The sequence below is a fragment of the Argiope bruennichi genome, chromosome 2 (assembly GCF_947563725.1).
Source record: "Argiope bruennichi chromosome 2, qqArgBrue1.1, whole genome shotgun sequence".
In the NCBI taxonomy this organism is placed as follows: domain Eukaryota; kingdom Metazoa; phylum Arthropoda; class Arachnida; order Araneae; family Araneidae; genus Argiope; species Argiope bruennichi.
This window is the reverse complement of record NC_079152.1, coordinates 120,088,136-120,115,175: the sequence shown is the minus strand read 5'-3', so window position 1 is coordinate 120,115,175 and position 27,040 is coordinate 120,088,136. Positions and strand designations below refer to the sequence as shown.

The 27,040-nt window shown below is 29.9% G+C and overlaps 2 protein-coding genes across 8 annotated transcripts in view; one reads left to right on the top strand and one right to left on the bottom strand.

Annotated features, from left to right (window-relative positions):
• The window catches only part of LOC129959553 (roundabout homolog 1-like), a 142,058-nt gene extending 129,882 nt beyond the window's left edge, over window positions 1-12,176 (top strand). The window contains exons 14-26 of one of the 7 annotated variants that reach the window (XM_056072476.1): window positions 303-418; window positions 701-872; window positions 1,043-1,231; window positions 1,937-1,964; window positions 2,481-2,612; window positions 3,337-3,472; window positions 4,735-4,816; window positions 5,838-5,912; window positions 6,136-6,314; window positions 7,088-7,433; window positions 9,727-9,867; window positions 10,659-10,844; window positions 11,635-12,176. In XM_056072476.1, the coding sequence (XP_055928451.1) occupies window positions 303-418; window positions 701-872; window positions 1,043-1,231; window positions 1,937-1,964; window positions 2,481-2,612; window positions 3,337-3,472; window positions 4,735-4,816; window positions 5,838-5,912; window positions 6,136-6,314; window positions 7,088-7,433; window positions 9,727-9,867; window positions 10,659-10,844; window positions 11,635-11,678 (1,826 nt within the window). In that variant the 3' untranslated portion in view covers window positions 11,679-12,176. Of the gene's footprint in view, window positions 1-302; window positions 419-700; window positions 873-1,042; window positions 1,232-1,936; window positions 1,965-2,480; window positions 2,613-3,312; window positions 3,473-4,734; window positions 4,817-5,837; window positions 5,913-6,135; window positions 6,315-7,087; window positions 7,434-9,726; window positions 9,868-10,658; window positions 10,845-11,634 lie in introns of all 7 variants that reach the window. The other 6 variants (XM_056072472.1, XM_056072454.1, XM_056072464.1 and 3 more) reach the window with 6 other exon arrangements.
• Window positions 12,177-18,252: 6,076 nt separating this feature from the next.
• The window catches only part of LOC129957657 (glycogenin-2-like), a 41,374-nt gene continuing 32,586 nt past the window's right edge, over window positions 18,253-27,040 (bottom strand). Inside the window, exons 5-7 of the mRNA XM_056070105.1 lie at window positions 24,347-24,470; window positions 23,789-23,966; window positions 18,253-19,663 (exon numbers count right to left, since the gene is read on the bottom strand). Of these exons, the coding sequence (XP_055926080.1) occupies window positions 19,109-19,663; window positions 23,789-23,966; window positions 24,347-24,470 (857 nt within the window). The 3' untranslated portion in view covers window positions 18,253-19,108. The remainder of the gene's footprint in view (window positions 19,664-23,788; window positions 23,967-24,346; window positions 24,471-27,040) is intronic.

Below are 27,040 nucleotides of genomic sequence, written 5' to 3'. Positions count from 1 at the left end.
TGCAAGTTATGCTATTAATTTATTATATTAATAATAATTAAACAGAATGCTAGAATTGACTGGGATAATGTGTTGTTACTTTAAATTGTGCCAATATATTATATATTATAACAAGAAGAATTTGAGCTTAAAAATTTAATATATTACTATATTCATATAAAATAATTAAGGTTTTGTACTAATTAAAATTTATATAAATTTTTTGAAGTATGCTACAAATGGAAACACAATTTAAATTTTATAGAAAAAAATAATTTTTAATATTTTTATCTTTCCCATTTAAAAGGTATGTTTTGTTTTAGTTCCATCTGCTCCTCCTGATAATCTCCAAGTACGTGTCATAGGACCTAAAATGGCTACCATTTCTTGGTCTCCCCCTCCACCACAACATCGAAATGGACTGCTGCAAGGTTATTCAGTAAGTTAATTTTTTAAAATTAGAAATTCGTGTTTACATTATTTCATATAAACATATGTAAATGCATCTCTTTTCAGATACTTCTTTATATTATCACAATATACTTCTTTATATTATTATTTACAAAATCATTTCTGCCTCTTTTATGATTTTTTGTCGAAATAAAAGTATTTTCTTTTTAATAAATAACTATATTTTTATTATGGCACACATTTATTAATTCATTGTTAATATTGAATCAAATAATACTCCCGCTTATATTTTATTTGTTCAATTTTTTAGATAAGAATATTGGATAATTCTTCCCAACTGCATGCTCAAATAACAACAAATGCAACAACAACATCTGTCACTTTGACCAATCTGACTGCTGGATCTGTTTATAACATAAAAGCTGCTGCACTCACCTCTTCAGGAATGGGACCTTTTTCACCGTCTATACACCCTAAAATTGGTAAGAATTCTGTCATTAGTATTAGAAAACAAATAATATTTTATACTCTTGTAATTGGTTAAAAATATAATAAATTAGTGCACTTTTTGTGCATCAAAGAAATCATTCTCAAAATATGATTTAAATGCATTAAATAATATAAGTTCTAAATATAGTATCTGTTTTTCTAGAATATGGAACAGTAACGTTCAGTGATCGTCCAACATCTGTTGTTTCGGATATTGGAGACATTGTTCGACAGCCTTGGTTCATTGCTGTAATTGGTGCTGTCATTTTTATACTGTTGTCAGTTTTCTTTATCATTCTTTTCATCAGAAGGAGAGCAGCGTGGAAGAAGGAATTGCAAGCACACTTGTCAGGTATTATTCGTGTGTACTTCTTGTAGTTACACTTTTATTATTCTTGCACATGAAAACATTTTATTACACAGAATTTATTTTATTTGTGCATTAACTGCAAAAAATTATTCTATTGAATGTAGCATAAAATAGATATTTTGTTCTGTTCCACTAAGGGATCTAAAACATGAAATTGATTAAAAAGATTATAATCATTTTGTTATTTAATGTTTGATTTTTTTTTTCAATATGCATTAAGCAGGACTCAGATTTCAGTTTGTTAAAAGATTGTAATCTAGAAAAAATCTATACTTTTTGTTTATGTAATATGTGAATATTTAAATTTGAAAATAATGAAAATACTAAAATCTCAAAAATTAATTACAGAACACATAATTAGCAATCAATCATAGCAATAAAACAATAATGTATGGATTTCCCTCTGAATTGAATGAAAACATAATGCTTATAAGAAAATTGTCCAAACATTCATGAACTGTGTATTCTTCTAATATTTTGGTAAAATTCACAATTTTGACATTTTTGTTTGTTACCATTAATTACCGTTATTAAATGCAAAGTTTTTTAATAGTTGTTTTTTATGTTGTAAGTGATTACAAACTACCTCATTTTTTTCTTAACTATTTTGATACTTTTCTCTTACGATTAACTAATTTATTGTTAAAAAATTGAAGAATGTTAAATAATAGATTTTCCTTTTTTTAGGTCCTGTACATAAAGCAGATGATGTTCGGTAAGTTAATTATTATAATTTTCTACTTATACATAAATTATTTGCAATGTTGAATAAAGATCTCCAATGAAAATGTTACTATGTTTACAATATAACACATGTTAAGTTAAAATATAGCATTCTTCTTCGAAATCCTTAATATGATTACTTTATATATTTGTTCTTTTATGTGAAATTGTATAGCATTCCATATTTATTCTTTCATGTGACGTAACATAGCATTTTATAACTTTCGGTGAATTTTTTTTTAAAAAAAAGAAGATTTTAATTGGATTTTATTATTCAAAATTGCACATTTGAAATTTAAATTGAGTTTTCATTAAAAATCTTAATGCTTCATATGAAACATTTTCCTAATGTATGTTTTATTTTCCTTTTGAAATATTGTCTCATAATAATAACAAATTTAGGCATATAAATAACAGTATAATTTTAGTGCTATTCATTTAGCCCATAACTTTGGTTTGCATGTACTTGTGGTGGTGGTAACTTTTCTAACATGTTAACCTCCTGTAGAGTTGGTGTGAGTGCACGAGAGACTCTGTGGATTAACCAAGCATGGCATCCAACTACTGCAGGGAAAAATAGCTTACCAGATGGGAAACCTATAAATAATGTTAATCCTGGGATGGATCGTAGTTACATAAGGTATGTGACTTACACCACTCTCTATTTAATGGGGTTATTTTTATGGCAGTAGCAATTTAATATTATAAAATTTCTAACATTCTCCTTTCACTACTTATCTTTTATCATTTATTAACTACTTATTAAACATTTTCTTTTATCATTTTGATATAAATATGTTATTGTGTTTTGTTTCAACTTTATTATAAAAAATTGAATTGTGTTTTTTACATCTTATTGTATATAAAAAAGGTTATTATAACCTAGAATACAGTAGAAGGATTTTTTTTCATTTGCTGCATTATTAATATGTTAGTTGCCATGTGAATTATATCTCATTCAAGGGCAATATTTAAGTCAAGAATTGCACAAAATAAAAGTAATCTTAAACCAATGTAATCTGTCTAATTTTTTTTTTTTATTTTTTAAATTCTAATGTAACTGTTATTATTTTTTTTTCTCTCTCTCTCTCTCTCTCTCTTTCTGTACTAATTGGAGCATCTGTAAAAAATATGGAAATAAAAGTTTAAAAATAATAAATGTCATGCAGTACAATTTTCTGCTTTTATGTTTTACTTATGAAATACTTTTATGTTTTTAGTAGACGTCTTAAATCATTTTTATTTTTGTAGTCTTAAAAAAAATTATGCTTATTTTTGCCCTGCATGATATTTATTTGCGATGCATATTTGTTGTAGCTTGTTTTAATTATTGTTTACAGCTTGTATTCCCCTTTTTTAAGCAGTGGAGGAGCCTCGGATTATGCAGAGGTTGACACTCATAATATGACAACTTTTTATAAGAAAGAGCTTCCATGCATTCCTGCTCCATATGCTACAACAACACTCATAAATCCTTCTGCAAGACATCACAGTGGTTCAGTTAGTATTTATTTTTGTTTATCTTATTAATATTTAAAATGTTGTTTTTGAAAAAGAAAGTCAACATATTTAATACTTTGCAAGATTTTCCTTATACATATCAGAATTATATATATTCCTTAAAATTGCATTTAAATAATACTTTTTAAACACTTAAACTGACATAAAAAAATAAGGTAATATTAAGTACAAAAATTAGAAATAATAAATATTCCTCATTAAACATATGCTTATAGTGATATCCTGGATTTGAAAATATTGGCTACCATTAGACAAAGAAAGCACACTCATATGTGCAGTTTTTTCATTTCATTATGCATAAAGAGCTCTTCCCCATGTATATACTTGTGGGAGGGTTATATTATCTCTGTGTAAGTCATCCACTTGCTATCAACAAACTGACAACTTGCCTTCTTCATCATTATGTATAAAGATTAAAATGCCTTTCTAATTTTATCACACCATGTAACTTAAATTTTTCAATAAAGCTTCCTATTTGAAATCGTATTTCATCAAAAGATCCATTGCGTATGGAGATTTAGGGTATCCTTAAGTCCTTAAAGTCAAATGTTTTGCTTTTGGTGTGGAAATTTGAAAATGGATTCAGAATTTATTTCTGTCCCCCTGTTCTGGCCAGGAGTCAAAATTTTAAAATTTGTCCTTGAATAGTCCTCATGCTTAACTGAATCCAAATAAAAATCATAGTTACTCTTCTTTCAATTTCTTATTTTAAAAGTCTGTTACTGATTAATTTTGTGAAGCTAATTGTGTAATGTATTTTTGAATTTATTCTAAATATTTTCCAGTATTCATAACAACTGGGCTGGAAGTAAATGGATACTGATTCCCCTGGTGTCACAGGGCCAAAACTACAGTACCTTTATGTTACATTTTAAAACCAAATACGATGAAAGGACCAAAAAAAACCCTACCATCCCTTAAATGCCATTTAAACTAGCTTACCATTTCGCTGAACCACTAATAAGCTAAATCACTGATGATAACCTGGGGTAAAATAATGATACTATGCTAGATGAACTTTTCTTTTCGTGTTCTTTTTATGAAATAGCATAAAGTTAAAAGTTCTTTTCAAGTATTTTCATTTTTGCTAAAATTTGTAGATGTACATTAAATAGTATTATAGTTTAAATGCGAAGGAAGTACAAAAAAAAAAAAAGATTTAAATATATTTTCTACCCTGTTATGATATAAATATTAAAATAATTATGTAATATTTATGGTGAATTTTTTTACAAATTTAGGTTCATGATGGCAAAAGCAGTGGTTCTGAAATCAGCAAAAAATCAGATAAAATGTATGATATGGAAGCACGTCTAATTGAAGGTATATTTTTTCATCTTTATTTCAGACTACTCACCTCTGGTGACCAGCTGATTTGCTAGAGAAATTGTTTAGATTTAATTTTAGTTAAATCCTTTAGCTAAAACTTCATGTCCATGATTTTATCAAACTGTCAGACAAAATTAGGTATTTTAATTGTCTTATTTATATTCTGCTCATTGTGTATATGAACCTTTTTAAATGGAGATTAGGTCCTTTTGCTAATGATACAGCCTCATTTTGAGACCATCTGGTTTGCTAGGAGTATTGGTTGTATTTAATTTTATTTAAATCATATTAGTTTAACTTCATATTCATGATTCTGGCAAATATTAAAGACATGTTATTTTAATTGTCTTGCATATGCTCCACTGAATGTGTACATAAACTTTTCTAATGGGGATTAATCCGATGACATTGTAGCATATTAAAAACGTAAATGTGCAGTTCATCTATCCTTATGGTACTGTAACTTCACTTTTTTTTTTATAATAGTTCAGTAAACTACACAGTTATGAAACAGAATTTTTCTGCTTTAGCTTTCAACAATAGAAAAAAAAACATAATTAAATATTTAATGAAACAATGAAAACAGTTTTGTATAACAGGGCAACAATATAATCTTTTGCTGGAAATTAGTTAATTTTTTTTAAATTACTAAAATTAAAGAAAAATGTTCACAACAATTAAATTTATATTATTTAAAAGATAATTTTTTAAATTTTCAAATGGTGTAATTTTTTTTTTTTTTTTGTAATAATATTTTCAGAAGTATGGTGAAAAAATGCAGAAATATCATCTAATTTTTAATTGATTTAAATTTATATATATATATATATATATATATATATATATATATATATATGCCAAATTTGGTAGCTGGAGGGGAAGTAGTCTGGCCTAAAGAGAACAATACACACATATTCATATTTATAATTAATAAAAATGAAAGAATATTTTGAAGATGTCCTGCTCTTAACTTTCCAAATTTGAATATTTATTATATTTGATTTTCTAATTCTAGATTGTGTAACAGAGCAGCTCTTGGATGCTAAAAATGTGATAAGCCCATCCAGTGATTCTGGAAGTTATACTACTGGTAATTACTTTCTTGTATGTTTGAAATATGGTAAAATTTAAAACATTAAAAAGAAGAAAATAAAATAAAATAAAGAACATAACTACTGTAGAAGGTCATAATTTTTATGTCCTGAAAACATCAACCCTTTTGATCCCCATTTTAAATAAAAAGTTATCATTTTTCTTAGTTCTTTAATTAGTATTCTTTATTTTCCTTTTGTCTTACCTTCATTTTTTTATAGATGAGTATGGGCTTCCTGTGCGCCGGAAGAGGCTGCGAGGTGGTCAAAAGGGGAGTGTCCTCAACTGGATGGAATTCATTCCACCCCCACCTGATCATCCTCCTAGTGGAAGGGCATCACCTGCCCAGGGGTCACAAAATGTTCGCAATCCTTATCCCATTAGGAACATTCATTCCCAGGTTGGAGACTCTTTAGTTTTATATTTTATGCTTATTTATTTTTAGTGATTTTAACTTTTCTATAATAATTACTGTAATAAAAAATGTTAAAAGTAAAAATTTACAGATTTTACTATAGATTATATAGATAAAATCTTCAACCATAATTCAAGCTGAATATATATTGAAAATTTTAAAGAATAGGAAATTGGAATATTTAATACTATTTTAATTAAAAAGCAGTATTTTATTTGCAATAAAAAATTGTTTATTTAATATACAAAAATGTGTTGTAGTTAAACTATTTCTGCAGTATTAATATGTAAAATATTAGGCCAAATTTCATGTTTGTCGATAGTATTGTAGCTATTTATATACTTTATAGTATTATTTAAAAAGTATTTTTTTAAAATTTGCAGTATAACCATTTTTTAAAATTTTCTTCCAGTTATTAATTTTTAGTATGTTTGATCCAACTTTTCTTTAAATTTTGCAGTATTACATTGTATTATTTTCTATCTTAATATTTTCAATTTTTTCTTTCTTTATTGTAATCATTAATCAATAGCATTTATGAAGATAATACTATTTATTAATTAATATGTAATCACATTTCATTTCTTATCACAAACAAAATATTTTCTATAAATTTTTATGCTTGCTTTTTCAGGACAACATGCAAAAAATAAAGAGCATTTTCATGCTTCAAATTTAACCATTAAATTGACAAATTATAAGCCATTAGATATGTGTATCTGTAACTCTGTTTGATTTCGTCATCATTTACATTTCAGATTCCTTTAGATAATTGTTCCAATTTAAGTCATTCACCTCAAGTGAGCCGTAGTCTTCAATCCACTGCCCTGGCGAGGCACACCCCTACGTCTCCCTGGTCTCACAGTCTTAACCGCACTCCTGAAGATTCAGGTCTTCCACCTGTGCCTCCCACTTCCTCTGCTGGGATGAGGTACCCACCTCCTAACAGTCACGCTCCTAATCCACAATCCTATGGTTCTAGTCCTGGTATTGACAGAGGGGTACAGTCCTCTCTGCTTTCACTTGCTAGTGATCCCTGTCCTGGTATAAAGAAAGGGAGTCAAGAAAGGTGTCCAAAAGTCAATTCCCTGAGAAATAATCCAGGTGAAGATATGTTTTGCTTTACTTTTACTTTTCTAACATACCTTTTATATTTTTTGACCTGTTTTATTGATTTTTCTTCAATATATAGAAATCCACTAATACTTTTCTGTTATTGCATTTTGATCTATCATTATTTTATTTAGCAATTTTATAAATCCATCCAAGTAAGCTAAATTTAATGTTGCTTTCAGTGGCATCCCTCTTTGTGACACAGTGCCACAGCAACTGGGGAAAATGTCATAGATACACTCAGTGTCAGTGTTAAGGAACAGAATGTTAGTGCCTTTATGTCACTTTTTAAAGAGAAATGTCGTGTTGAATCTATAAGTAGTGTTATGCAATGGATGTAATTTACTCCTGCCAAACCAGAGGAAGAATGACAATTTGTGAGATGGGGGGGGGGGCGCTATGCCCTACTATCACCTACTCTTGCTGTGCTACTGTTATGACAATTTGAATGTTATGTTTATTAAATTGTGATGACAAGATATTTTAGAATGCATAATCCCACTTTATTATTGTTATTTTTGTTTTAATATAATACATATTTGGCTTATATTATTTCTTTTTACTTATATTTTATACTAAAATGGAAAAAAAGGTAGTGATGGGGAAGTAATATGAACCTGTAGTAAATTATTGTATTTGTCATCATCTGTGAATGATAAATACGTCTTAGTCAATTTTGGTATTTAAGAAATTTTATCTCAAGAACTTTGACCTAATAAGAAAAATGTCAGTTGCAAAGTTGTAGAACATTATAAATTTAAAATAATAGTACTCTCTACACACATCAATAATTCAATTAAAAATCCTGCAATTCGTGCCTATAGAGGGCATTTAGAAGCATATATTACTATATTTACTGCTTTGAAATAATTGGAAAATAATATTTTTTTTCCATCATAATTTTGTTCATTTTTTTTAAAATATTAGCTCTATCAATTAATTTGTGTAAAATTTCACTCTCCACTTTCCATTTATTTAAAGTATTACGATACTGATTGACCTATGTGGAACATGCATTTTTCAGTTTCTAATTATCTTATGTATATATATATTTAATAGTACATTTTTAATCTTATATTATTATGTCTAACTTAAAATAAGAATTTGTGAATTACTCAATTTTGATAAACCATAACCAAAAGCTAAATTTTTTAAAAAGTTGAAGTTATTATACTGTTATTGTTCAAATTCAAAACTTTTGTGTGTTCTTCAATTTTGCAATTTTTTTTTTTTTTTTTCATTATCTATCAGAGTTTTTATAACAAATTTGTCAACTTCCATAATTTTCCATTGCTATCATTAGAGATAATAGCATTTACTACTTTACTATCAGTGGGTACTTTACCTTTGCAACTTTGTTTTGAGTTTAATTTTATTGTATAAAAACATAAAATATGCATTCTGCTTGTTTGAAAAATTATACATGTATGAAAATAATCTATTCCTGAGTCATCCTTAGCTCATTGACACTGGATAAAACAGAGCTTCTATTATTCACATTAACTTAAAAAATTATTGTTATTAATGCAAAACAGGTACTACATTATTGATGCACCAGTGCCCCCAGCACAGCACATGAGACTTAGGAAACACTCTTGAGTAAACACAGAGAGAGAGAGAGAAAGAATTATATATAGAAAGAAAAAGAGATTTTATATTAGTTATTTCATTAAAAAATGAGAAATTAGCCAATAATCAAGCTGAGAAAAACTAGTTTTGATATAATATTTAATAAGTTTATTTACTTAATAATCAGAAAGCATAGAATTTTATAATCCAAGTGTAAAAATATATACTAAATAATTTGCTGGTAAACATTTTACCTTAATTACATTTCATATCTTTCATATTATGCTCTGTATGACATCTTATAACTTCCCATATCATGATCTTTTTAATTTAACAAGATTAAATTGGAATAAAAAATAATATGCAGTACTTCACATCGATGAGACATTAAAAAGTTTTTGAATTAAGTTAGTATGTATGTAACACTTAAAATATTTTTTTAAAAATGATAAATATAACTAGAAAATAACTAGCGCTTAAATTTGGAAGAAATGATTAAGAGAATGCCACTTAATCATGTATTGCCTCAGCATCTTCAAATCTTTAGTTATCGTTATCGACCTGCTACAAAAATATTTCTTTATATTTTTATGCGATTTTGCCATCAGGTTTAAAAATAATGAATTTATATTTTCTTTATTCTTCTCAGCTTTTTTAAGGTGACACAAAAGTATTTTAAAAAATTTTAACTAATTATATTCTGTTTGTTCTGAAGGTGTCATCTATCACCAACTGCATCCTGAGCCTGAAGCTCAAGATAGGGTTAGGTACGATAATGTAATGCAATTAATGAAAAGGGATGATCATTCTCCTGTGTCTAGTATTCAAGGTGATGGAGACTATGCTCCTGGTCAGTGTGAGTTTTTATTATTTCCTTTTTGAGAAATAAGCAAATTTTATAGCACAAATGATAGTATAGTATTAATATATTGGCAACAGAGATGCATTAATTTCATTTATTTATTTGTAGTATTGTCATTTATATATTTGTAATTTAATCAGTATTATTTTTAAAACTGAATTTTGAAATAAACTAGCAATTACGTTTTTTCGTGTTCTTAAATTTTCTAAACTGATTCCTCAAATGTGGAAAATGTTATTTCTTTTTTTATAATAAACGTCATATGTAAAATTTATGCACTTCTCATTATTGAACGAATTACATTTGCTTTAGAATTTTTAAAATCTGTCTGTATATTCATTATTTGAATGCGTAATAGCCTAATTTTATTTTATTTTTATGAAGTTTTAAGATTTTTTTGACATAATTTTTTGATAGTAGAATACATATTTGATTTATCTGATATAATGTGTTGTTATTGATTACATTTATTAATATTTATGTAAATTTTGCAAAGATTTTTAAAGGTTATAAACTACTTTTTATACAATTTGATAATAACCATATATCTGGTAATAGAATCAGAATAGATGTATTGAATTGGAAATTTGTAAACTTCTTTTATGAACTGACTATTATTAATATGTCTGTTTTACCAATAAAAAATGTGTAATACACTCTACATTATGAAAATAATATCATGTTACAGAATAATAATTATTATTTATTGAATGTTAAGAAGACAATAATTTTCATTGGAGATTTCTGTTTCTCAATTAATTAAATATTGCAATTTTACTATATAGGTGTGGCTCCTTCTTGGACGAGTGTAACCGATAGAAGCAGTACATCCAGTCCTCGATCAAGTGTAGCTAGTTCCTCCGATGGGTCAGTGTATACTGATTCTGACTTTGCCAATGTGGTTGCAAAGGCAGCTCAGAATGCAGGCTTTCATCTTTTTAGGCCACCTCCTACGCAACCGTCCAAATTAGGTAGGGAATTGCAATCAATTGTAATAGTCAAATAGGTATTTTTCTCACTGTTTTTCATACCAAAGCATGTTTAATACATATATTTTGTTTAAATGAATTATATTTCATTATTAATAATGACTGATATAAATTATTTCTCATATATCTGGTAGGAATGTAATTATTATATAATATTTTCATAATTTGACTTAATGAACTTACTGATTCTTAAAAAAAAAAGATAGAAAAGATATAAGAACTGATATCCAACAATTGAAAACTTTTTATATCTTTTTCTTTTATTTAAATAAGAATCGTTGAAGCAAATTTTAATAATAAAGAAAATAGAGAAAAGAAATGATGTTCAAAAAGAAAATAGGTGCATTAATTTTTTTAAACATATTAACTGCCACATTTTCCAACGTTATCAATCTATTTTTTGAATTTTATAGTTTAAATGATATGCCAACTTCATTAGTCACTAATTTATTAGTTATTGATTGAATTAGAAAAAAGTAATTGTTAAAAAATTGAATTATTAAAAATTGATTGAATTAGATAAAATTAATATGTCAGCATATTACTTGCATTATTTGTAATTTAATATCCAAATATTATTTATCTTTTAAATATTTTGTCTAAATATCTATATAGGGAGAAAAGAGAAAAGTTATTTATAAATAAAGTTATTATATTGCTTTTTAAAATATTTTTTTGTGCTTATTGGTCATGCTGTTATTTGAAGTACAATTTTCATCTCTAATCATTTGTTAAAAAATATGGCTATTATAGTAAACATTTCTTATTGCAGAAACAGCTCCAACTTCTCTTCTAAGTCCTGTACATAATTGTTGATTGAAGTTGAAGTCTCAAATTGGCAGATAAAGTTTCCCCATTTAGTCCTACATGAAATCAGGTTGACAAAGCCGGTTTTGATGTCCTGTAACAGATTCCATATACTAAAAGATTTTCTTCTTGTGAACTGTAAAAATAGATTTTGGAACAGCAATTTGTATTATTTGTGTTAGAATAATGATATAGAATCTTTCTCGGAACAGTTTAGAAATCTTTATAACAAGAATTTACTGTATTTGAAATTTTTTTTTAGCTTTTTTTGAGGCTGCATTTTAAAATTTTTGTACTTGAGTTTTGTAAGAGCTTGAAATTTACAAATCAAATAAAGTATGTAATCAAAAAAATTTTTATTTTTAGTAATCAGCATTCTTTTTTCATCGTTTCTTTCCCCCCTCAAGTTTGATTTAAAAAAAAACATTAGTAATCACTATCAAAAATCTGGTAAAGGAAATTCTGTTCTACAAACAAAAAATTGTTTACTTTTTTATTTTTATGATTTTTTAAAAATGATTGACATTTTAATAAATTTTATATTAGTTACTATAAATTTTAATTTAATATGGATTGGGTTTTTTTAAAAAAAAATCAAAGTTAAGCTTTAAATAATTTTCTCATTGAAGAAATGTATTTTTGATTTTAGAATCATATTGTGATATAATAATGAGAAATAACAAAAATAGAGATTAGTTATTTTATAGTACTATAAGTTTCTAGATTATCTTTAAAATCCAAAGTTCTTAAATTATACAAGATAAAATTAAATGAACTTCAAGGAATAATATCTCAAAATGATATATTTTCAAGCTCTTACTTTTGTATATTTTGAAATCCTTACCATTATAATTTTTTGATAAATACAGTACTTACATTTTTTTTTTTAATTTCATAAGTCTCACATGATTATTACTCATATGTAAATAGAACATCATAAATGACGAGTAATATTTTTTAGTTCAGTTTTTGTAATATTCTTTCATTTTATACATTATTCTAGTGATTAAATAAATCCATGCTTATGAATCGGTTTTACAAGCCTATCTGGTTTGTAATGTGTAAAATCTGCATATGCATTGTTAAAGACATTTATCCTTTTGAAACTGTTCACAAAACAGTGCATTTTTTTAACAAATGCTGGTCACAATCATTGTGCATAATTGCCAAGTTTTATTATTAATATTTCGCGAGTGTTTCTTAATAAAATAGTGTATATGCCATTTTTATTCAATTCATCTGCTATTTTTTGAATATGCTAGATTTTTTAATAATTTTTATACACAAAATTTATGTAACATTCCTGTTTCTGATCAGTTTTATATCTTTAGGCAAATTTGATTTTTTAAATACACTACTTTTAACTAATTTTTTATATTTCTATTTAAAATAAATATTATTATTCTGCCATACAGAACTTTTAAAATATTGATATTTCATATACCTTTTAAAAGTAATCACATTTTTTTTTCACTTGTAGTATATATTTATAAAAGTATTTCTTCAAAAATTTTGTAAGTAACATTAGAATTCTTTTTATGGTGGATTTAAAAAAAAATCCTTTCAGCATAAACCTCTTTGAGGTCCAAAACTGATCATTGACAGAAATGAATTTGTAATTGCATTTTCATTCCAAGGATGCCTTGTTTTCCATTTGTGATCCAACTAAATGGGTGCCAAAGAAGCTTGCTAAACTTTATCGTCATGCCATATTTTCAGTCATGTACATGTACGAACTTTGTATATAAAATGTAATTTATTTTTGTAATTAATTGTACAGATGTTTTATAAATTTTTTCCCCAAGGCTGAATTTTGTGTTTTATTTTTAAAAAACTTTCATCAAAACCAAACAGCAAATAAAAATCGAATGAAATTGCCATATATTTTTTAACTATTTAAAGAAGACTTGCATGTTGAGCTTTGTAATTAGAATCTTTTTAATTTCAACTTGTTACCCTTGTTGGCAATATAGTAAATTGCGAAAATAGATGTTATTTCATTGATTTATTTGCTTAATATTTTCTGAAATTACAGGACAGTTATTTTTAATTGGACCTTGCAACCAGAAACCATGGTAAGATCATGAGGTCTTGTGCACTTTCATATAACCCTGAGAATAGGTGTCAAAGTGAAATTTGATTCTACCTAAATAAAACATTAAATATTTGCTATCCTAGAAATTATATACAGTACATGTCAACTAATCATGTCCAGCAGCTAATTTCAAAATCCTTAGAGATAAGCACACATTTTCTGATATAAAAAATTATCTAAATGGCATAAAAAATTTATTGAGTTAATAAATATACTACTGAAAAACAATATCTAGATATTTATACATTTCTTCAGTCTTATTTTGTAAAATATTTTTAACACACATTTTACACAAACAAAAAGTTCTAAATTTCGTCGATTGAAACGTCCAAGTTTTGAATATCGCCATTTAAAATTATTTCAAATGGCCATTTCCTGAAAGATCCACTAATCAATATTGGCCATTGATTGACCTACAATATAGAAATTAAAAGCTTCATAAATCTGCGAGTTTCAATCACATAAGAATGTGGAACATTGTTACAATGTTAGTATTTACAGAATATTTTACTAAATCTGATTGCAAAGACAGGATATTGTATAAAGATCTTCTAATTTTTCAAAAGTACATTTGTTTATTCATACAATGCAGGAAATAATTTTCTTCATTTCAAACATTTTTTTTTCTTTTTCTCCTCATTTGGAAGTAAATGTCAAATCATTGTTAAGAAATTCCAAATGGGTTGAGATTCAAGTGTGCATTCTCTAGCTCTGCATTATGTGTTATAAAAGATTCAATAATAATTATGTCCAGTTAAAAGTGTAAATTCAATTAACAATGATTCGCAATCAGATCAGAAATAATTTTGTAGCAAAGTGAATTCTATTGTAAAAGTAATACAATTGTGGTCTTAGTGGTGGAGTAATACATTTCTATTATTCTTTTGAGAAAGCACCATGAGAAATAATTATTTTCACGATGCTTTCGAGTGAATCGCCCTCGCAGCATTTTTAGAGTCAAACGGAGCATTGATAGTATTATTGGATATCATCCTTCAACTTAGACATAAAAGACAATACTCTATACTTATGGGCTGAAACGTAATTCTAATATTGTTTATAGATTTAAAATTTAAATAATAGAATTTTTGGGGGCCCAATAATTTCGATAATTGTAAAATAGTGCAAGTTATTAAGAATGAGGTTTGTTTGTTTATAGTATTAGAGATAGCTCAGGTTTAAAAATGTTTCTTGAAGTGCTTATTTAAGAAAGTAAAATGTTAATTGAATAATTCAATAGTTATTTGGTTCTCGCATGTGGCTGGACATTTTGGACGCGCTAGCTACTTTACTATTAAATATCAGCTTCTGAACTTTGAGAAATGTAATAGTGAAATTAAAAAATAGATCTAACCTCCCTCACCCCCCAAAAAAGTTTAAATGATAACAAACATAATCTACACATTAGAATACGATAATATGTCTTGCCATTAACTTGGGCTATTTAGATTTTAAAGGATGAAACATAATCTTTCAAATTTATAATGTTTAGTGTATTTATTAATTTTTACTGATAAATTAGCAGTAAAATTAAAGTATGATTACATCGAAATCATTATATAGGAGGTTCCATTAATAACATGTCTATAGGTATCGCATGTAGACTTTAATTATTCCCTTCTAAACTTAAGTTTTTTTAATATAAAAATAAATATTTAACGAATATCTACTAATAGAATCGGCTACTTATATATCCATGCATTTTCTCCTTAAAATGACTAATTTAAGTTCTAACCACAAAGAATTCTGCACTTGATATCTAATGAGCCATTATTTTATATATTTCATTCTGCCTGAAGCTTATGTTGCTAAATAAATATCCCACGGTTTGTAAAATAATTTAAAAAATTTAAGTAACAAAAAATTACAATTAAATTAATGACTCGACTTAATAACTTAGCATTAGGCGGCACCAGACTTATCTCTTTTTCGAATATTCCCCTTTTAAAAATAAGATAATGCAAAATTCTAAAATAAAAACGAAGTATCTTTTTGCTCTTTTTCATAATCGAATTGGCTGGGATTAGTGCGGTAGTTAAAAGAATAAGTTGTTAATACGGAAAAACATTTAGGTACATTTCGGACTGATGGACTCGACGTAGCAAAAAGCTGATATTAGAGCTACACGAGCAAATTGTTAATGAAGGAATGAACCAAAATATCCCCGCCCCAGATCCACCAGAAAAAAAGAGGCGTCAATTGTCCAAAAGTCTCAGTTCAGTTTGAAAGCGGATACAAATTTTGTAAACTATATTCTAATGAAGAAATTATTCTAAGACAAAGAATGAATATATATATATATGTAACCAAATTAATTTTTGAAGCAGAAGGCAGTTTCGAAGACAGTGAAGACACTGTATTTTTAAATTCGCTTTAATCCATCCCGGGAAGGCATAATTTATTTACAAGAGGCGCGGACAAAGTACGTCCGCTCACAGCAACAGATTAGATAAGAGCAGACAGAAATAAATTATCTCTGATCTTATATAGCATGAGATATCGATAGGTAAAATATTTTTTCACAGTGCTAATATACTATTAAGATTCTGATAGGGATCTTTGACACATGCCAATCACAAGTAAGGGAAGCACAGGGATCTTTTAAAAAAGAATTTGTTTAGATCAGCAATTTTTATCCTTTCACACGGAGCGTGGGAACGGCTGACTAAAGCATTTTACAAAGCTTCTCTTGAATTAATTAAATAGAAAAAGCAGAATGCGATCAGGAAATAAGAGAATATTTTAGATTGAAGTTACTATGGGCTAAATTAAGATTAAACTTTGGGAATAAATTTGGATTTAAATTCGAGTTTAAAATATCATTACATATATATATTAATTTGCTTTCAAAAAATTTAGATGAAAAGGGGAGAAAATTGTCATTTAGATTTTAAGAAATCATTAATTTGAAACTTGTATTTTGTATAATACTTACTTTAAGATGTACTATTTTATAAACAAGTTATTTTTCTTTTCATAGAGAAAGTATTGTAATTGCAAAAAGTTCGAATTGGCAATTTCCGCCTTTCAGTCCAAAATATGTTCGAAAAACACACATTTTTGGCATTATGTCTGTAACCATGACAACTCAAAAAAGTTATGAATCTAGACGAATGAAATTGGGTAAGTGGAGGTTTGACTAAATCGGATAGATTGCCGAATTACCGAGCCGATTTCTATCAAATTTTGAATGAAAGCCATTTAAAGAAAATTTGCCTGTACGGCAGTCTGCCCAATTACAAATGAACAAAAGAATTATAGAACACACAGATATAAATAAAATTTGGCACATAGCTAACATCCGAAATTTGATAAAAATCTACATCTGTCAAATGATTAACTGTTTGTCGGTTTGTACTTTCGCATAAATTGCACATCGCATTGTTTGTACTACAATGACTCAAATAAATGAAAGGCATTATGTGATCTTGTAACTACAACAATAGTACCATGTCAAATTATCAATTGTAGTGGTTTCAATAGATTAAAAAAAAAAGCGCGGAAAATACGTATTTGCACAATAGATTCAATAAAAAGGTTAGGCTTAGAGTTTCATATTTCGTAACAACTTGTTTTTTAGTGCCTTGCAAAGTATTCGCGGACTTAGCGAAGGTCCAAATTTTTATGTGAGGCGAGGGGATCAAACCTTTATTGGAGAATATGTGGGAAAGTTTCAGTCCCACTGGGTTTTATAACATGTTTTCCCTGCCCTTACTTCCAATTAACTGATTTTTGCATATATTTATATGAAAGATTACACCTCCATTTATGAGCTTTTCATTCTTACCACCTATTGCGTAACTTCATGGTATTATAGTTTCAATGTAATTAATAATTTCATCAAGATAACAAAATTATTTCAAATTAAACGATCAATGGGATTGGCGGACATTTGGAGACAAAATGGATGATAACAGAATGGTCAAGAATTTTGACAATAGGGCCAATCGGAGAGAAATTAAGCATGATTGTTCGAAAACTTTCTGTACCCTTCTCCGGAAGCTATTAAAGGCTGGCTCAATCAAGGTTGGATCAATGCAGCGAAGCGCAAGTGTTGAGTGGAGCTCAAGCAAGTAGCGAATTGAGAATAGGAACTTTGCGCCTAGTTTTGGAGAGAAATATTAAAGCGGCATCGAGACGTGTGTGGAATAACCAGTCTTATAGTAGTGAGGCGGCAGTTGGATACAGCTAAAGCGAGAAGCCAGTGGAGAATTGCAGGCGTTTGGTGAGACTTTAGTGAATAGCTATGTAGATTCCCTCCTTCTGCTGAGTTCTGTCTGGCCGCTTTACGTGCCTTAATCGTTGTTTACTACTTATGGGCTACTGTTTGTTCTGAGTGTGCTACGTGTATAGCTTGTGTACGTCTCGATTGTGTTTTGTCGTCTGTGTATTCGTGTTAATAAAAGTCGTTATTTGTTTTGGAAACCTGCTGACCGGAATTAATTTTGTTCGTGACAATATGAATTAAATAAACTAGAGACAGCAAACTAAATAGCAAAATATTTTATTCTAAGAGCTGAATTAAAACACTATAGAAAGTTTCATAAAAGCAATGTATCAAATAGCATAAGAAAATCATTTAGTATAAATGTATATATAAAAATTAGTCCATTACAAAGAATATTAAAGTATCAAAACATTTTAAAGTCAAAATTGTTAATATTCTACAATGAAGAGATGTTTAACGAATCATTGAGACATGATTCATGAAATATAAAAATATTTTCATACTTTGCAGTTATTATACATAAAATATATATTTCCAACTGTTTCTTTAAAACAATATTTCCAAAGTGTTCCTAGTTTTGGTAGAAACAAACAGTAGATTTTCTACTAGTGGATCTTGGACAGTATGTTTGGTAGTTAACGGTGTATGAAATTGAAGTAGCTAAAAGCCAGCCATTACATTTAATCTTCATACTGAATAATATTTAAATATTAAAAAACTTTTTTTCTTTCTCTCGGTAAGCTTGATATACCCTTATTTATAATTAATCAAACCAATGCGATTGAATCAAAATATTAGTCATTAGAAATAAGAGAAAAACATATCCCGCTGCAAAGAGGAAGCCGAAATTTCTTTCTTGAAGATTAATAGTAAATCACTAACATTGTACCATGGCTATGATACTGATTCGTAATAATTGTACTTAGGCATTAAAGCGATTGATCATTTAACAACTTCATAACATCTTGCTTGCAGATAGATGACTTTAATTATGTTCAAATATTTAAAATAGATTATCGGCGAACACAAATGCAGCATCACAACCTCAAACATCCACCAACGCAAACACGGTAATATTCACGCATTAAATGGCAAAATACAAGCACATAGACTTCATTATTTTGGATGCGACATTAAAAATTCCAAACGTTTTATAATGGTATCAGAACTGTCTGTGCCTTGATAATCCATCCTGCCTTGCTCCCAGGCCTTCATACCTTGATAATTGCCCACTTCTGCCCCCGGAAGCAGATTCTTTTCAGGAATTTTCTTGGCATCTTCAGCTTCAACTGCATCAGTTTCCTTTTCAGCAGTTCCACTTGAAGTCGGTTTACTTTCAGCTGCTTCCGGTGCCTTTGTTTCTGCAGTACTGCTGACTTTGGTTTCAGCAGATGGCTTAACAATGGATTCATCTGCAGTGCTAGTAATTTCAGTTGCAGCTTCTGGTGATTCAAAAGCCGAGTCAGGTAATGGTGTGTATTCTGCGGACTTTCGCCGTCGGATATCTTCGGAAACCTTAGAAGGTTTCTGGAGCTTCCTTTCGGCTAGTCGAAGACGAACTGAAGGCGGCGTGAGGAAGAATTCAGTTTCAGATTCCGTGGGAAGGGGAAAAAATCGAAGCAACTCCACTGCGCAATATACCTCCTGTGACAGAGCGTAGGACTGAATTTCCTGAAACATTAAAAGATATTTTTAATCATAAAAGTTTTGCAGTCTATGCAAAAATTTGTGTAATTCCAAAATTACCTTCAAGGATTGAATTATCGAAAGAATTTTCAAAAGAATTTTTTCTTAGTCCTTATGTATCCTTAAGAACTTTTTCCTCCCTTGTTCGACGTTTCTAGGAAGTGACGTCACCTTTAGATGGTTCTACTAATTTATCGTCTGGTATTTTACTTTTAATTAATTAATCTCGTTCCACAAAGAATCCCGAAAATATCGTTTGATATTTTGGAATTTTTTGTAATTTAATTGTTGCACTTTTGTAATACGCAACTTATGTGTATTCTTTAATGATTTTTTGTACATTTCATAGCCTTGTTTTTACGAATTGAAAGTGTTTCTCAAAGAATTTATAAATATATTGTAAATATTAGAATATAATTTTAAAATCAAATCGCATTATATTCATTCAATTTAACACAAAGAGAAATTTCCAGAATATTCCACTAATAGAATTTGTGATCGAATTATTTGCTACTACTTATTTTATTTTCAACTGCCGCAATATAAACGGCTTCCCGTTTCAAAGGATACCCAAAATTCGAGCACATTAGTTGGTCTTCTGATATAATACACCGTTGATGAAGGCTCTTAAATTTCAAGATGAGATGTATTATTGATTGTTAAGGTTTGAAGATCTGAATGTTAAGCTTAGTTTATTTCTTTAGTTTTGGATGTGCATCTATATAAATCTTTCTTTTTTTTAAGGAAACGTCATTATAAATTTTATATTATCGCTTTTCTGCAAGCAATGAAGCCAAGGACTCGCAGTTTATATTATTATATATATACGCTAATAATAAGGATGAATGCATGCGTGTACATTGGCATTCTACAGGCTGCACCGTTTGATCTACAGCTATCAGATGTGGAATATATATACTTCAGATGATGGGAAGAAGAACTGTGGAGTGATTTTTTTGAAATGTCATTAGAATTTTAATTAAAAACTAAGCTGAATTGTGTCGTTTTTATGCGATAACTTCCGAAGATATTACAGCGGAAAAATAAATTTCACACCGTCTTAAAACATAAAAAATTGTCCTTTTAATGATTTTAATTCAATAATCGTGGGAATTTTTAATGAACGTTGGCATTTTTTTTAATATATATATATATATTAATATGTACATTAATTTCCAACAACAGATTACATGACCCTGAAATTCAAATCGTTTTCATTGTTTCATAAAATATTTAATCACATGGTTTTCTATTATTGTTGAAAGCTAAAGAAAAAGAATATGATGTTATTGTTTCTTATGGCACTTGCCATGGACAAGCCCGCTATTCGAAGACAGCCGATTTTAGCCTGAGGGGGAGCGTCTCTTGTTTCTATAGTAGCGCCATCTAGGGCCAAGAGAACGACTTAGCTACACACACGTCACAACCCTTTTTACGGGGCGGACTTCATTCACACATATCATTTACTCACAGATAGTAATTTAGACACCTGAATCAGAGAACGATCACCCCTGATCCAGTACCCCCAGTGGTATTACTCTCGACATGGAGGACTTTGTGACCACCACAGATTTAACGCGCGTCAGCTACCAAGCACGCGGGGAATCTGGCCGGCGGGGTTCGAACTCGCAACCTAAGGGACGCGAATTCGACGCTCTACCAACCAGGCTATCCCGGCGTATATGATACTTTACATGAACAAGAAAAATTACATGATACTTTAACGAGATAAATAATAAAAAAAAAAAAGCGAAATTATAATACCGCGAAATTTGCAACATAGATAAGCCGCACAATTACGTTTTTAATAACGATATGATGTTATGGGACTATCTTCATAAAAATTAATTATGGTGGAAATATGGGCATGAAGTTTTATCTAAACAATTTATCTCAAAATAAATAAAACCAATATTCCTAGCGAACCAGCTGGTCTTTGAGGCGACTAGTATATACATATATAAATTTTGAATTCAATATGTCGGTATGTCGTTTGATTTTATAACCAATATGCCTGATGAATCAGATAGTTGTCAGAATTACAGTTATGTTCAGAATAAAAAAAAACATTGATATTACAAAAAAATGTCAAGCAAAATCAGATTACCAGACCTTCTTACATTTTCATTTCTTTTAAATGCAACTAAAAATCTCGATACAATATTGGATAATATCTGCAATTCGTTGAAAGTGTTTTATAAATGACATGGCTGATGTACATACATAGTTTAAATTTGATTATCATAGCACGAGGAACAGTTTGGCATTATTGAGCGAAATAAGCTAAGAAGGTGTAAAAATACTCAAAATTGATATAATTAAAATAGCCAAAAGTTAAATGCGAAAATTTAAAAGTTAAGACCTGCCAACAGTGAAACCGAACAAGAAGTAAAATGGAAAAAATTAACCTGAGTTTAAATCTGAGAATAAAATCAATTGATTTTTTAAAAAAAAATCGAAAGAGTAACATGAGGATGCTAGCTAATCATCGCAGGTAATGTCATGTTAATAACCGAAATTTAAATGTGGGCATTCAACAGAAATACGTTTTACAGGTGAAGCAGCTGTCGGAAAAAATTTAGTTAATCCTCCCCGATTTCACTTACCTTCCTAAATAGTGTACGACGCATGGAAGCCAGCATGAAAAATTAACAAGTCATACATGTTACAACCAGAGGCCTTCACCATATTTTTAATCCATCAAAATGTCATATGCTTGAAATGAATATTACAGGGCGCGGCAAAAAAATTCGGATAAAGTTATTACATCATAGAATAGAAGTCTTTTTGTCTACCACTTCAATTATAACAGGTTTTATAATGTATCTTTTATTTAACGTATTGTTTTTTTATCAGGCTTTTTTACAATGCCAAGCAAAAGATATGCTATCTTAGAGTGCTTAAGCAAGGAAAACGACAGTGTGAAATCGTTCGTTTGCTTCATGAGCATCAGCAAGCAGTGTCTGATGCAATCTATCGTTTCAAAGAGCTTGCCAATGATGGTCAAAATTCAGGAAGTGAACTAAAACGTATGGGGAACACTTTCAATAGCCGAGAAGTTATCAAAGTGCGAGTTCAATGAAATCCGAAGGTATCCACGAGAAAGATCGCTCGTGAACTGGGAATAGGGACCGATCTGTGCAACGAATGGCAAAATCAGAACTTTGACTGAAGTCTTACAAAGTGCAGAAGTTCAGCTTCTCACTAAAGAAAACAAACTAATGTGGCTCCAAAGACACCGAATACTTTTGAAACGGGCCGCAAGTCAGCGTTGGAGGGATCCCTTTTCACTAATGAGAAGCTCTTTACCATCCCAAAGTTCGTGAATCTTAGAACTATAGGATTGAGTCTGTAGATGCTCCAAGCACTTCAGCAATTGTTGAACATCGCAGAAATCCAAAGGCTGGTGCGGAATTTGAGCAAGCTTTTAAAATCTTAAAATCAAATCAAATTTTTATGGATGAGGGCGTTAAAATAAATCAAAAAGTGTACCAGTGAGAGATTCTAGAAGCTGTTGCATTTCCGCGAGTCGCACTTCGGCAAAGTAAAATGGCAGTTTCAACAAGATTCTGCACCAGCTCACAAAGCTAAAAAGGCAGGAGAGTGGTGCAAGACGCATTTTCCAGACGTGTTAACATTTGGAGAGTGGGCATAATACTCGCCGAATCTGAATCTCATGACTACAGTGTATGATCCATTTTGGAGTCTAGGGCTTGCACTAAACAGCATAAAAGTTTGGACTCTCTAAAGCAATGGCTTCTGCGTGAAGGGGATCGATTAAAGATAGAAGACTTCCTGAAAATTTCAATGAGCGTTTACGCCTCTGCATCACTGCAAAAGGCGCCCACTTTGAAACAAATTAAATTTATTTATTTTTAAAAGTCTACTCATATTATTATTCGTTATATTTTGTTAATTTATTTATTTTTAATCAAGTTATATTAAAAATTGTTTGTCTAGGTTTTCTACCGCATCCTGTACAATAACTGCATTTCTTTGATGAAAAAATTGCATCTCTATTAGCTGAAAATGCCCAATAATGTTGTTACAATACGTTGTGAATAACATTTATCATGTTTTCACCTTTATGAACCGAGTGGATTTGCATACCTGGTTGAGTTGCTTGAGGGCGCTGAGTCGGAATATTTTGATCCAAATGTAGACGAACTGCACGTACGTAGGATGGACTGGCGTGGCGGGATTGATCTGACCCGAGCGACTGAAGAACTTCACATGCCAAGGTTTGAAGGAACCATGGAACTGCACGATTTTCACGTTACGACCAAACCTGAGATAGAAGAACAACTATATATTTTTTGAAGCCTTGTTTATATCTGGTTTTACCAAACACATTAATTTTTTTTGTTTTGTTCCATTTCAAAGATTTTTTTTTATTCTGATATATAAAGCATTTCCCTATAATTTGTCCCTCCAATTTCCACATATCATTTTTTACAAATATTTTGTACAATAAAATGCACTCTTTCTGGTCCTGAGCATCACTGCTATCCATGGCCTCTGCCTCTGAGCGTCATTGCCATATACAGCTATCTAAATATCGTAATTTATTCTACAATGAAATATACATTACGAATGACTAGAAATACTTATAAGTTAGCACTTTGAATAAGAACAAGGGGCAAAATTAAGATATTAGTATGCACTTACTGCTTGTAGGCTGGAGTGTAAGTGTAGCTGACATTGGCCATTAAGTTGTAGATGAAAGAAAGTTTCTTGCTAATATCTTCAGACCAGTTACTGAAATACGAATTCAACAATCCTTGATCTCCACCTGCAAAAACCAACATTTCTTTAAATTTCGCAGACTTTCATGCTTTTTTTTACAAGATATTGAATAGAAAAAAAAAATTCTACAACAAGATTAATAAGATTTTTGGGTCCATTTTAAACCTTTTATCCACTTTTGCAGGTATATCAGCTCGAGTTTTCACACCTAAATTAATGCTTTGTGCGAGGAATATGTTATGATAGAAATGTGAAGAAAAATGCATTTTCAGTTTTGCAGTACCAACACAATCTATTATAACGAAAAGGAAAATGAGCTAAAATGGCGTCACCAATCCCCACCCCCTTCCTCCTTCTCTTTTAAGAGCATAGTTTTCAAATAGTTACAAAATAGTGTGTATTAAGAAAGGAAAGCAGGAAAATTGAACGAATTTTCGTTTCCCCTTAATTAATACAATTAAAAATTTTACTTTGATTATACTGCTCTATAGCGTTAAAGATCTTTTCACTTATCCTTAATTAATAGAATTAAATTTTGATTATACTGCTCTATATCGGTACACGATTCGGTATCGATATCGATTACGATCGGTATCGATTCTGTGATGATTTTCTGTCGTAAAGTTGGCCCAATAACATTCAGCGTTATCATTTGGGGAGACAATTGACATTTCACTTCAGTGGCTTCATCATATTGTCACGTAGATACTTTAGTATGGAACTCAATGACAGACATAAGAAGTAGAGCTAAACCAATTTATTAATTCAACTCTGAACTCAGAACACAGTAACTATGATGGTAAGTTGTCCGGAGCACCCGCCTTGCGCAGCAAGGCTATCTCCATGATCCTGGTAATGAAGGCCTGGCGTTATGGTATGGCCTTAACTTCGGTAATAGATGGTGAGCTGTAGCAGGGCGCTGGTCGGGTAGTCGTTTGCATGGGTCTGGATCGGAGAGTGAAAAGAGCAAGAGATCTCTGTTGACGCTGTCCCATAGTTCGAAGACAGGGGAGTAGGAGCGGGAGTGAGCCTGGTCAGCCAGTAGAAGAGCGTTGTTCCAGCAGGGGGCGGAGTCAGTCTAATGCGCGGTGAAAAACCCAGAGAGATGTTTTTTGCAGTTGAGTTGTTCGTTTTCGAGGCTAGGCTACTGTTCCCGGGTAGCGAATAGGAATTGTTTCTTGGCTGGGTGGGCTGGTCGTGTCATGGGTACTTTAGGCATTAGTGTGGGGTTATTGAAGGAGTAGCACATTTCGGGGTCTTTTAATTTTAATATTTGGGGTGTATTTACTAATCTGGGCTATTGCTTCATTTTTATTATTGTCCAAACTATTATAAAATTTAGTTGAAAGTTGCTTGATGGTTTCGGTAAAGGTAGGGTAATTAATTGCATTGCAGACATCGACGGTTCTCATGAATCGCCTGGCTTTGCATATTGTTCTGATTACTTGGTTGTGTTGCTGTTGAATTATTTTTAAATTTGATTTTGCAGCATAACCCCAAACGGGGCATGCATATGTGAGTACTGGACGCAAATAGGCTGTAAAGATAAGCATTTTTGTCAGAACACAGTAACTGACAAATCTTCTGCTTTTATACAAGCAGAGAAAGTTCCAGAACACTCTTCTGGAGACAGTAAGAAAAGTCCAGAACACTTGTCTGGTAAACTAAAGAAATGTCCAGTATCTTCTGGAACATGAAATAAAGGAAAACATAAAATCAAGGAATTAAGTATTTACATATACTATTAATCGCATTGTCTCTAGCGGGATTCGAACCCAGGTCTCTTGATCATGAGACCAGTGCCATGACCATTCGGCCATGGAGATTCGACTGTATTTCTTCAATGCGGCAATATTTCATTGTCACTTATTAGCTTAATCTAAAAAGTCAGTACATGTTCTCAAATTCTTGAACAGGTTTTAAGTTGCAGACACCGCCCATTAAGCTAGATTTTGATATCAACATAATGTTATTTTGAAATTTTCGTTTTTATTTATTTTCGAGATGATGCAATAGATTCAGAAGCAATTTCTATTTTATTATGTTTTTAAAAATTGTATAAAGATTTTAAACAGTTTTTAAGATCAATTTTCCCCAATTTTTCAATTAATCTAATATATAAAATTCTCGTGTCACAGTTTTCGTTGCCATACTCCTCCGAAACGGCTTGACCGATTTTGATGAAATTTTTTGTGCTTATCCGGTATCTATGAGAATCGGCCAACATCTATTTTTCATCCCCCTAAATGTTAGGGGTAGTCAATTATTAATTAAAAACTAACTTTCCCGCCAAAAAAATCTTCCATTTTCCCCACCGCCAACTTTTCCGCCAAAAAAATCTTCAATTTTCCCCAACGCCAAATGATTTAGGCTTTAGTTCTTTTTTTCTCCCAACAGTAATGAGGCTAGGGTTAAGATTTTTCGGCGGATTATTTTAAACGATTCTGTTTATTTTCTTAATGTTTTATGCATTTAAAATTAAACATTGTTAATTAATCCATGTTTCAGATTCATTCTGAAGTACTTTTGAATTAAAATAGCACAGAATAAAGGAAATTAAAAATGTCTAATCTTCATAGCGTTACCCCAACTGGCGTAGAAAAATTCACGCATTTG